Below are 12,560 nucleotides of genomic sequence, written 5' to 3'. Positions count from 1 at the left end.
AGCAATACTCATATCGGACAAAATGGACTTTAAAATGAAGATCATAACGAGAGACAAGGACGGTCACTACATAATACTAAAAGGATGAATCCAACAAGAGGATATAACCCCAATAAACATATATGCATCCAATATAGGAGCACCTAAATTTATAAAAAACTTCTAGAGGACTTTAAGGGAAAGATTGACAGCAAGACAGTCATACTAGGGGACTTTAATACCCCACTGATTTCACTGGATAAATCTTCCAGACAAAAAATCAACAAGGAAACAGTGACCCTAAATGACACACTAGATCAGAAGGATTTAATTGACATTTACAGAATATCCCACCCCAAAGCTGCAGAACATACATTCTTCTCAAGTGCCCATCAATAGATGAATGTATTACAAAGCTGTGGTACATTTACACCATGGAATACTATGCAGCTGTAAAAATGAAGGATCAGTTATCCTTTGGGACAGCATGGAGGGAACTGGAGAGTATTATACTAAGCGAAATAAGCCAGTCAGAGAAAGACAAGTACCACATAATCCCACTCATATGTGGAATGTAATAAATAAAATAAACTAATGAACAAAATAGATCCAAAGACACAGAAGCATGAAACAGACTGAGGGATCTCAGAGGGAAGGTGGGAGTGGGGAAGTGGGTGGGGAGAGATTAATCAAAGAACTTGTATGTCTGTAAGCACAACCCATGGACACAGACATTGTGGGGAAGGTCTGGGAGTGGGGTGGATGCCAGGTGGAGGGGATCAATGGGGGGGGAAAAAGGGGACATCTGTAATACTTTCAACAATAAAGATAAATTAATAAAAAAAAAATGGGCAAAGGACTCCAGTAGACACTTCTCCAAAGAGGACATACAGATGGCCAATAGACATATGAAATAATGCTCAACATCACTAATCATCAGGGAGATGCAAATTAAAACCACAATGAGTCATCACCTCACACCTGTCAGAATGGCTACTATCAATAAATCAACAAACAACAAGTGCTGTCAAGGATGTGGAGAAAAAGGAGCCCTAGTATACTGCTGGTGGCAATGCAGACTGGGGCAGCCACTGTGGAAAACAATGTGGAGTTTCCTCAAAAAATTAAAAACAGAACTGCCTTTTTACTCAGCAATCACACTTCTGGGAATATATCCTAAGAATTTTGAAACACCCATCAGAAAGAATATATGCACCCCTATTTTCATAGCAGTGTTATTTACAATAGCCAATATCTGGAAACAGCCCAAGTGCCTATCAGTAGGTGAGTGAATAAAAAAGGCTGTTATACATTTATACAATGGAATAGTACGTGGCCTTAAAAAGGAAGGAAATCTTACCTTTTGTGACAGTATGGATGTACCTGGAAATTATTATGGCTAAGTGAAATAAGACAGTCAGATAAAGACAAACGCCATATGATCTCACTTATATGTGGAATCTAATTAACAAAATAAACTGATGATCAAAATAGAAATACAGGAATAGATACATGGAACAGACCGATAGCTGTTAGAGGGGAAGGGACAGGAGCGGGCTGGATGAAAGGTGATGAGATTAGCCAAAGAACCTTTATGCATAACCCATAGAGACAGACAACAGTGTGGTGATGGCCAGAGGGAAAGGGTGGTGAGGGCTGGGTGGAGGTGGGCAAAGGAGGGGGGAAATGGGGACATCTGTAATAGTGTCAGCAATGAAAATAAAGTTAAAAATATCTATTAAGCATACAAAAAAGAAAAAAATAATTGATAAGTGGCAAATTTCCTTTGAGTTCATTGATATTGTTAAAATAATACATTCCAGGACCTCTTAGACAGATGAATAAAAGCCTTCTGTAGTGTTGATGACAGAGATGCTTCAGTGAGGAAACTAGTGTAAAAATAACCTTAGCTTCCTGCTGGTTCAACAGCTGGGTGCTTAAGGGGGAGGCCAGCTTCAGCATGAATGGGCTGCCATGGAACCCTATTTCTAGTTGTCAAGGCAGCAGGTTTAGCATCTTCTTCCAACATCCCAGTAACTGAAAGGAAGAAACAGAAATGATTTACTGAAGGATTACTTAGAGAGTAAGTAATTCAAAACAGAACACCAAATTGAGGTATAAAAAAAGAATATTTATCTTTCAAAAATACAACTTTGAACACTACTGATATCTCATTTACAAAGTATTTTCCTGAAATACTCTTCATCGGCTTTGCTTACTTAGTACATTCAGTTATTTTGAATCAAGACTCAAGGGAGGGCATGCTTGTGTTATTATAGGCACCAGCAACACCACAAAAGAAAAGATCATCTCTGACTTAGGATATTAGCCCCAAATCCTCAGTTTTTCCCTTTCTTTTCCATCAAGCACTGATATTGCAATCTGGAGGTGTCCCTGGTGCTCCAGGTGGAGCTGACCTATTTGCAGGAAGCCTCACACACACTGGCCCAATTCATTACCAAGAGTTTTCTATCAATACTCATATCAGCTCTTTGAAAACATTCAGCACAAAGTAAACACAGTATTTACAGCAGTACAGTTTGCAACTCAACACACTGACAATAGAAGAAAAGGGACCAACAGATTTTGTAAGAAGGCCAGAGGGAAAACATTAAAATAAATCCCTTTTGCTAATGTGTGTGTGCATGTGCGTATACGAACACACGTTTTAGTTCATAGAAAACTAAACATGCCCTCCTTTAAAAGCAGACTATTTACAAGGTGATTCTGAATAGCACATACACGTGCCAGTCATACTGGCCACTTGCTTTCTGCACATACACCTAGATTTTTTAAAAAAAATTCTGAAATAAATCTTTTATTTGATATATTAGAGAAAATAAGTTTAGAACAGTTGCCAACTTTTGTTTGACAGTAATTTTGCAAGAGCCACAAATCATGCTTTGTCTTTTAAAAGGTGAACCTGGTCAAGCACCTTCTAGAAGACACTGACGTGTTACTTACTAGGGATAGGAAAGACAAAGTCAGTTATGGAGTACCTAGTGCTCCTCACATTCCTCTCAGCAGTAGCAACATTAATGTCAGAGAAGTTTTGAAACATAAATCACACACAAATCATCAAAATATTTCAGTTAACAGTGTTTAAAAAATACCAAAGTCCACAACAGTAGTACAGACATCAAAGACACCCCAAATACTCTTCAGCCTCAGGCCTTTTTCAATACTACTAATAAAATAGACAATTGACAGAAAGGGAGAAAGTTACAGCACTTGAGGTTTGAGTCAATTTCTTTTTAGGGCCTGTAGCTTGAGGTGCTGCTGTAGGATCCTTATTTTAAGTTAAAATAGACTCCAGGAATGAATTGACAAATTTAAAGCAATTTCCACTTGAAAACTATTGAAAATACAAATCACTTTCTAAGCTTGTCCAACACATTTATTTTCAGGATCCCAGGTTGTTAGGCAGATGAATTCAGGTGAGTTTCAAGCCCTCAAAGCCACAGAATTTCCATCTCTTTTCCAGACTGGCTCCAACTCCAGTCATTTCTTGCTTGAAGGTATGCTGAAGTTTGCCCATGAGACATTCCACATCACTCGTGCAGATCTACGGGACAGAGAGTACATCTCCATTCAAAACAAGTTTCACCTTCCTAATCTGGCTCTTTCCCCCCACAGTGTTGCCTACTTTAGGGCGCTGATGCGGACACGTGCGACGTCAGGGGTAGGGCTGACCTCGGCTCCCTCCTTGTACATATGAATGTACTGGGTGAGTGGCTCCCAGGTGGCAGCCTTCTTCTGTTGTGACCACTAGACAGAGTGCACTGAACTTTTTTTATTTATGTATTTCATAACTGCTTTACTAAATAAAACATAAAGTATAATTTACATACAATAAATTCACTTATTTTACATGTTGAGGAATTTTAGTAAATTTATACAATTTTACAACTCTTAGCACAATTCAGTTTTAGAACATTCCGTCACCTCCAAAAAGTTCCTTTGTGCCCTCTTGTATTCAGTCCTCACTTAGATTTTTTCATTGTGGTTTTGCATTTTCTGAAAATTTCACATATGTGCAATCATACAATATATAGTCTTTTGTGACTCGTTTCTTTGCTTCAAATGATGTTTTTGAGATTGATCACCACTTAGTGTTCTTTCTTTTTTGAGATTTATTTATCATGCCTTTTTATATTAATAAAAATGTATTAAAATACTACTAATTGTATAACCTTATATAATTTAATTTTTCAATTACAGTTTATTCAATATTATTTTGTATTAGTTTCAGGTGTGCAGCATAGTGATTAGACAATCATATACTTTACAAAGCGTTCCCCTTGATATTTCCAGTACCCACCTGGCACTATTCATAGTTATTACAATATTATTGACTATATTCTCTATGCTGTACCTTACATCCTCGTGACTATTCTGTAACTACCAATTAGTACTTCTTTAATGCCTTCACCTATTTCGCCCAGTAGCCCACTTCCCTCCCCTCTGGCAACCATCAGTGTGTTCTCTGCATCTATGAGACTGTTTCTAATTTGTTTATTTTCTTCTTTAGATTCCACATATAAGTAAAATCATATGGTTTTTGTCTTTCTCTGTCTGATTTATTTCACATAACATAATACCCTCTAGGTCCATCCATACTGTCACACATGGTAAGAATCCATTCTTTTTAATGGTCGAATAATATTCCATTGTGTAAATGTACCGCTGCTTTTTTATCCACTCATCTACTGATGGGCACTTGGGTTGCTTCAATATCTTGGCTATTGTAAATAATGCTGCAGTGAACATAGGGGTGCATGTATTATTTCGAATTAGTGTTTTGAGTTTCTTCAGATATATACCCAGAAGTGGAATGGCTGAGTCATAAGGCAGTTCCATTTTTAATTTTTTCAGGAACCTCCACACTGTTTTCTAACTCTGAGCTTTCTGTTGGAAAGAGCTGGTATCAGTCATAATGGAGAGGCCTGTGTTTGTAGCCAGCTGAATGGCAGCAGATCAGTGTTGGTGATGCTGCTGGCAGGCCTACTGAAGTTGCAAAGCCTTTTGGGGAGTGAGGCAGAAGTGGCTGCTACCAGACCAGAATTCTCCATACATGCATTAGTTCACAAAGGAAAAGTGATAGGAGTAGGGAATGCTTTGAGTTCCTAATTCTGTGCATTATCTCCCTCCCATGTCTCTCTCTCTCTCTCTCTCTCTCTCTCTCTCTCGCGCGCGCGCACACACACACACTCACATCAATATAAAAACAAAAACCAATCTGTGGACCCCTTTAGGGTTTGCTTGAGGTGGTCATCGTTAGGTTAGTAGTAACCTTCTTAACTGTGAACCTGGGCACTAGGGCTTGACACTAGGGAATCCTTATAGAAACCCCAAATTGCCATCACCCTAAGTTTTCCTGGAGCTGGAGGGAGGGTCCTCCTCAGTTCTGCTGGGCGTTAATTCTTTTAAGATGTATCTTGGAAGTTGGGTGGCCAACTCATTCAGGTTTGCCCAGGATTCCCCCATTTTCAGCATTGGAAGTCCCAAGTCCCAGAACACCACTCAGTCCCAAGCAAATAGAGACAGATGGTCATCCTACTTGCCAGAGAGAGGCTCCACACAGGATCACAGTGACAGAATAGCTGAGGGACATTTCTTTAGAGCAATTAGTAATGATTTATCTATGCTTGAGGAAGGCAAGGTCACCTCTTCACAAAGAACCTTACATCCCATTTCAGGTCCCCACATACCTTATTATCTAGACGGTGTAAATAGGAACAGATATATTCAATGCTTGCTCCAAATGGATGAACATGAAGGAATGTGGAGATAATCCCTATAAAGACAATACCATGGAGGTTACACTTGAGCAATGTATTCTTTGAGATGCCACACGATAATGTATAGCAAGAGCTAACTCAATATGTACAACGTATTATGCACTATTCTAAGTTTACATCTATTTTACTCATTCAGTTTTTACAACAACCCTGTGAAGTAGGTATTACCATCCCCATTTCACACATGAGACACTGAGGCACAGAAAATTTAAGCAATTTGCCCAAGGTCACACAGCAGCTAAGTGGCAGGGCTGGTATTTGAACCCAGACAATCACTCTTAATATACTGCGTCTCACTACATGACGTAACATGTAGAAAAGCTGGCATTTGAGGAGTCACTTCCATTGTTTTTGATGGCTAAAGATGACCCAAGTTCTACATTTTGCAATGAATTTTGAATTTTACAATGAATTTAGATTGTGCTAGGTTTTTACAGTTCCTCTGCACAGTCTTTAAATTGGACTTTAGCCTCTTATGCTTTAATAATGTCTTGTTCTGATAAAAGTACAAATCATGTACTTTGCCTGATTAACCTTATGCCTCTCACAAGAGAATTTGCTGATTGTATTAAGAGTTTTATTCTGTAACTATCTCCATAAGAAAAGCCAAACTACTCCCCTCTCCCACTCAAGTAGTCACTAGCATTTTGTTTGTGCTCAAACCCCTGAATCTCAGAATTCTCATGGCAGTTTACAGCTTTTAGGAATGGTCATAATGTCTACTCAGTGTAACTATGGGGTGATTGGCAGCTACACATACTGCCTTGATTGTTCTGTCCACCAGGTTAATTGTTCTAATACTTCTTTTGTTCAAAAGTCTACTATTTCTTTCTTTACATTTTTTTGAATTCATCTCCTTTTATAAGATTGTAGGTACCTCAAATAGACCCAGAATTGAATTTGCTAAAAACTGCCAGGAAATAAAAGCTAAGTATGATTTACTTCATAAACTACAACCTATCTGTCCCTTTTAGAGACTGACAAAGAATATCATAAGTTTAAATTGTAGCTTGAAGTTCAAATCAGTTCTTTGTTAAAATCCTCCAAATATTAGATGGCAAGGGAATAGGTTGGGGAATACAGGAGGAACTAATGGTAGGACTCCAAATCTGTTCAAAATGGATGTTATTACTTATAACACTTCTTTAGTCTTAAATGACGAGGCAAATTGGATCTCTAAACACTGACTCAAGTTGAGAAACTTAAATTCTGAAGAAGACAGTCCATTTTCAAAGGAATTATAGATGCTTTGGTCAAGATGGGCTGTCAAATGCCAACAAACAACTCTATAGGTTTCAAAACACTGAGCAGCTTTGTTGGTTCATACCCAAAGAACCAATTTAAAAAATAGATTTTCCATTTTCACTGTCAGCCCAGGACTACTTTCCTTAGAAAAACAAAACAAGAAACACTTATCTTAAGAATCTTTGTTTCTAGAATTATCCATTTACAGAAGCTTCCTCCTACCCCCAGCTCTTCTCTGACAGGTCTCCCAGTTGCCATGCCAATTTGTTAAAGAACTTTGAGTTGGAAAATGGAAATAAGCTGTCACTTTTCTTGAAGACTCAATGGCAGATCCCCCTGTGCATCTTTATTAACATATCAAACTGTTAAATCTGAGTATAATATCCATTACCAAAGGAGGCAGATATTTTAAAAATATGCAGAAGCCGATCAGTGTGGAGAACTTTTGAGATAGGGGTGGGGCTACTGTGTGGCTCAGATTCCCAGAAGGCAGGTAGGAATTATCTGCTGAGGCCCAAGATCAGCCCCTTTTAAATGACAAAATATTTTATAGGATATCAGTTGGCCACTGTTCTCCAAATGGAATGTAAGTAAACAAACATCTGTGAATAGTGCTGCAAGTGCCAAATGGTTTGCATTTATTGAGGTCTTATGGGCTTGGCACTGTATAAAATGATTTTGATGAATTATTATATTTAATACTCACAGCTGTCCTTTGAAACAGGTAATATTATTATGACCATTTTGCAGATGGAAGAACTAAAGCTCAGAATGGAAATGGTGGAGTCAAAACAGGAAGCCAGGTCTGTCGGATTCCTTATCCATGTATGCAATCTTGCCTCTTTGAATGAATTTCTATATAATGAGGGCAATTCTAGCATTTATTTCATCAGAGTCCACCAGCGCCCAGCACCTTAGACAACCTTCTGAATCATCTGCCAGTAACCTGGAAAACTTAAGAGAGGCAAACACTTCCTCCGGAGGCTCACATGGAAAAGCTCTCTGCTGTGCAGTGTCTGCACTGTCCCTTGAATGGGACTGAGAAAGGCTCAGCTAGCCTTGCATAGAGATTTTAAAAATCTATAATGTGCTTCTCTAGTGGAGCCTGTCTAGGCATAGTGCTTATGCCTTTACACTTGATGTGGCAGTGGCCACGAGGAGCTTGAAGAGGGCTGGGAGCTGCTGTTACCGTTTTTATTGAAATCTGTACTTGACCTTATCCTGTAGTCCTCAGGACTCTGGGTTCTTGCACTGTCATGCTTCATAAATGCTTGGGGTGCACTTGTTCATCTGAGGCAGGCCCATCCTCCTCTGCACTGCATTCTCTACACCGTATGTGAGCGTCTTTAGCTTCCTTACCCACTAGCAGCGCTTCACGTTCCGATTTGATAGGACTGCTGTTCATGGTCTTCTCAAGAGGGCAGTCGCTATCCTGGCTTGATGCACACAGTCCAGAAGCACCATTTTCCTGTGGGAATAATATGCTTCCTGGGTCAGTTCACCTTATATTTGATAACAGGCTTGGTTTCAATGACAACAGGGAACTTTTGTAACGCAGCACTCTGAAAGCAATACTGTCCAATTGTGATTATTGAAGGGGAAGAAGGAAGACAGCATAAATTACAAAAGCACCCCAGACAATCCAAAGCTCCTTTATACAATGGCTTCATAACAGAAAAAATTAGACATTCATTGTCACGAGTTTCAGTTTTCTGCCTTCATCACTCTTGACTCTATACAAGTAATCTCGAGGACCAGACTCAACATTTACTGTTTCCTAGATGCCAGACCCTGCTAGGCATATATTATCTCCATTCTACAGATGAGAAAAGTGGGGCTCAGATAAATAAGGTAAATTACCTAATATCACATTGCTGTGAAGTGGTAGAGGCTGGATTTCATCCCAACCCATTCACTGTTAAAAGGGGCATTTTTTTCTTATTTTAGGCCCACATTTTCCTAAGGGAAGTCCCATCTCTGAATGGAGAATCTACAATTTAGCTAATATACAATTTAGCAGGTAATCAACTTTTGGCTTTTAAACTAAAAAAATAGAGTCCCTATTTATTAACTATCAATTCTCTCTCTGTCTCTTCTCTCTGATAAGGACATTATTGGTTAGGATATTCCTGACTTTCCAGCAAGAAATTGCCATAACCCTAAATATCATTACTTAGTGGCATTCTTTGTTGTTGAGAGTTTCCTCTTTCTGAGCAATGGCAGGTATGTTTCATAAGAGATATTCAGATGAAATTCACGACCAGCAATAAAATTGAAAAATACCTCCAGACCTTTCATGGATCTTTCTCTTTTTGGATACTGAGAGCATCTTGTCTGTACTCTAAATGTGAAGGGAAGCCTTCAGAAGAAGGAATAAAAGAAACCACTGCTTCAGTCTCACTGCTATTGTAGAAGAAAATGCAGGGGCTATGCTCCTGGGGCGGCGCAGATCACGCCTGACTCAGATGCCCTGTCACTTCTTCCCTTCTGCAAGCCCTCAGCAGGGACAGATTTCCTTCTGTTTTCTTTAAAGATGTCTTCAAAGCTTCCAGGATGCTGCCTCTGAACCAAATGAATGGTCTATGCTGCCAGGCATGTTGTTTTTTGGATTTACAGGCTTCCTGGATGTAGTGAGAAGGGAAACCTTTCTTGATGACCTGCTCAATCTTTGGCCTTTAGAATCCAATCCAGGCAGTAACTACCATGCCAAGTCTGATTTAGAGTACTGGCTCACTTCTAAGCCATGGGCTGTACATCTGCTTCTAACCCCCTTACAACATTAAAGGATCTAGGAAACCATTTCTTAAGTGTGAGAGTTTAACAGATCCTGGGTGATTTAAGATATGAAGACATCCTGAGAAGTTCTAGCCATCTGGAATAGAAATGTAGCCTTACTGAAAGTTGACTTCAGCTTTATTATATAGCTGGCATTTAAAAAATTAGAAGGCATATTGAAGGGATGCTTATCACCTTGAATTTTACTAGCAGATTGAAAGAGGTAGTTCTTTCTGTAGTAGATATAAGTCACGTTGTTATATTGCAAATCACTGACAATAAGTCACACTGTGGTTTACAGTGAAGCAACCCAAACAAAAACAAACAAACAAAAATCCCTTCTCACCAAAACTTATTGCTTTCCTTTCAACCTAAAATTACTTTTGCAGTCTAATGTGATGGTACTTTGCTTCCTAACCTAATTGTGTCAGGTTTAAATATTTGGTCACAAATCAGCTTCCCAGAGAAGATCAGTTTATAATGAACTGTCATGATTTTTTCTGAACAAAGCTTTGCTTAAAATAACAGGAAAAAACATATTCTGACTCACATTTTCCTGATTATCAGTTGGATCTCTTTCCTTGTCATCTTTAGCTGGTACGTCATGATATACTCAGTTTCAGACTGGGAAACACTTAAACTTATGCACAATATGGCAAGTTTCTTCTATGTCATTTGACCTCTTGCTTCTTTAAATGAAATACTTTACAAAGAGAAAGCTGCTTACACTAAAGCACTAAAAATGCCCTTAAGTCAATTTGCGATGTCAATCCCAAAGGGTGATTTTAAGCTTAATGCCATTAGCATAATCCCATGTCTATCTGTAGGCCTTTGGCTACACACTCCATTTTATGTAAGAAGCAAAACAGCTATGTAGCAGCTCTGGGACATTTTAGAAGCTCTGATAGTAAGAGGAAAGTCCTGATAAATAGAGCAGCTTTGGTACTTTTCAATTAAAAGCTTGATAAATAAATTTCTCTGGGATTATGCTTGTTTCTTTAATAGCATACACAAAACTGGGAAGTGAGTTGGTTTTACGAGGTGGATGAATTAAAAGCGTATTGCAAATGGTCTCCAGAATAAAACACTTTTAATCATTCATTTCAACTACACCAAGGTTGCCAGTTCTTAATGGCACTCTGGGGGAAGTCTCTACGCTGGCACACATGCCCAGCGTGCCTTGCATCTTCCCGAGCTGAGCACACAAGTTAAAGAGCATGAGCTCTTGTGGAAGTGGAGCATTGTTGATTTCTCGCTCTTGGTGTAAGATCCTAATCTCTTCCTTCCAAGACATTAAAATCGGTCAATTTCGGTCAATGAGCCTTCCTTATCAGAGAATAACTTTAGTTGAATGTTCAGGCATAAGAGACATTAGAGAGGTATGATGGAGACACCATTAGTAGACTTTCGCATCCTTAAACAGACTGGTCACCTCATTCATGGCTGTGATACATTAATCCATCCAGATGTTAGCAGGCTCTCTCAGAGGTCCTCACTGGTGTTTCTTATCACTGCAGGTTCTCATTAGGCCAAGTCCCATCTTGCCTTCCACGTTACTATTATCTAGCTTTAGAATACTGTGTCTCCTTGTTTGCTTTCCAAGGTTTCTCCCTTTTTGGTTATAGCTATGTCACCTGCAACTGTTCATTATTACACTAGATGGAGTGTCCACACAAAAATGTCAACGTTCTAGTTGCTCTGTGTTTCTTCTTTTAATGATATGTTTAATTAAAGGTACTCGTGTCACAGGAGTTTTCTATGTTGTTATTTGCTTGACAAGATCAAGTGTGTACTCTGGTCTTGACAAGATAAGGTGTATACTGGTCTTCTCCAAGAGGGAAGACTGAGGAATTTTAGGGATGTATTGATTTTTTATTCATTGAAAAGTACACTCTCCAGAACGCTTATAAATACCAAGGACTCACACTTAAAAGCAGAGCCCTTGATTCAAGAATTACCTTGGAGATGGGGCTTTTAATCCCCAATCAGCTAAACATTCCAAACATTTTCCTATTGTAGCAACTTCCAGGGCATTTTATTGTCACTGGAAAGGGGGAAATGGGCAAGCAAAAAGGTTCACTTAGGACTCATGTACCTTTTCTTTAAGATTTTCCAACATTTTTTCCACCTGTAACTTGTCATCTTTGATTTTTTCAAGTTCAGCTTCTTTCTTTTTGTATTCCTCTTGGACTTTGAGTAGATGCTACAAGAAAGACCAAAGACAATCAAATCTTAAGGAGTCACATTTCACTTAATAACCTTGGCTGAGATTATATATTAGGCTGGTCTGCCTCACTTTACTCCAGCACACATAATCATTTCTCTATGCAGAGATACTAAAGGGAAAATCAAGATACTTTTAACTTAAAGTTATTTTTATTTGGCTCTTATGAACTTCCTTTGTATTTGTTAATATTTTAGAAAGAGTCTAAGAAACTGACTGATCTAATCACTTAATTTTCCTATTTCAGCCAGGGGTAAGGGAAGAGTGCAGTTAATACCGTGTGGACAATATCTTGATTGCTGCATAGAACTGAATTTAATGCTGTAAAGCATCCTTGCAAATATCCATTTTCCAAGCCAAGCCTAGATTCACCATTATTTATGATTACAACAAATACTGTTATTTAGCATTTAAGATGTGCCAAGCACTGGGCAAAGCGTTCCATACCCATTATCTCATTTAAGCCTCACAATTTTCCCATGATACATAATCCTGAGCTTAGAGAAGGTTAGTGGTTTGCCTAAGGTCATTCAGCG

At 38.7% G+C, this 12,560-nt stretch overlaps 1 protein-coding gene across 10 annotated transcripts in view; it reads right to left on the bottom strand.

Annotated features, from left to right (window-relative positions):
• Positions 1 to 2,089: 2,089 nt before the first annotated feature.
• Positions 2,090 to 12,560, bottom strand: part of ENOX2 (ecto-NOX disulfide-thiol exchanger 2) — a 300,480-nt gene continuing 290,009 nt past the window's right edge. For 9 of the 10 annotated variants that reach the window (XM_081126176.1, XM_081126174.1, XM_081126177.1 and 6 more), the window contains 4 exons: positions 11,896 to 12,003; positions 8,385 to 8,493; positions 5,691 to 5,776; positions 2,090 to 3,544 (listed from right to left, as the gene is read on the bottom strand). In XM_081126176.1, the coding sequence (XP_080982302.1) occupies positions 3,413 to 3,544; positions 5,691 to 5,776; positions 8,385 to 8,493; positions 11,896 to 12,003 (435 nt within the window). In that variant the 3' untranslated portion in view covers positions 2,090 to 3,412. Of the gene's footprint in view, positions 3,545 to 3,744; positions 3,800 to 5,690; positions 5,777 to 8,384; positions 8,494 to 11,895; positions 12,004 to 12,560 lie in introns of those variants that run through there. The other variant, XM_081126178.1, reaches the window with a different exon arrangement.

This window comes from Miniopterus schreibersii, assembly GCF_964146895.1.
Source record: "Miniopterus schreibersii genome assembly, chromosome: X".
Lineage (NCBI taxonomy): Eukaryota > Metazoa > Chordata > Mammalia > Chiroptera > Miniopteridae > Miniopterus > Miniopterus schreibersii.
The sequence above is the reverse complement of the archived record's forward strand: the minus strand, read 5'-3'. Positions and strand labels throughout refer to the sequence as shown.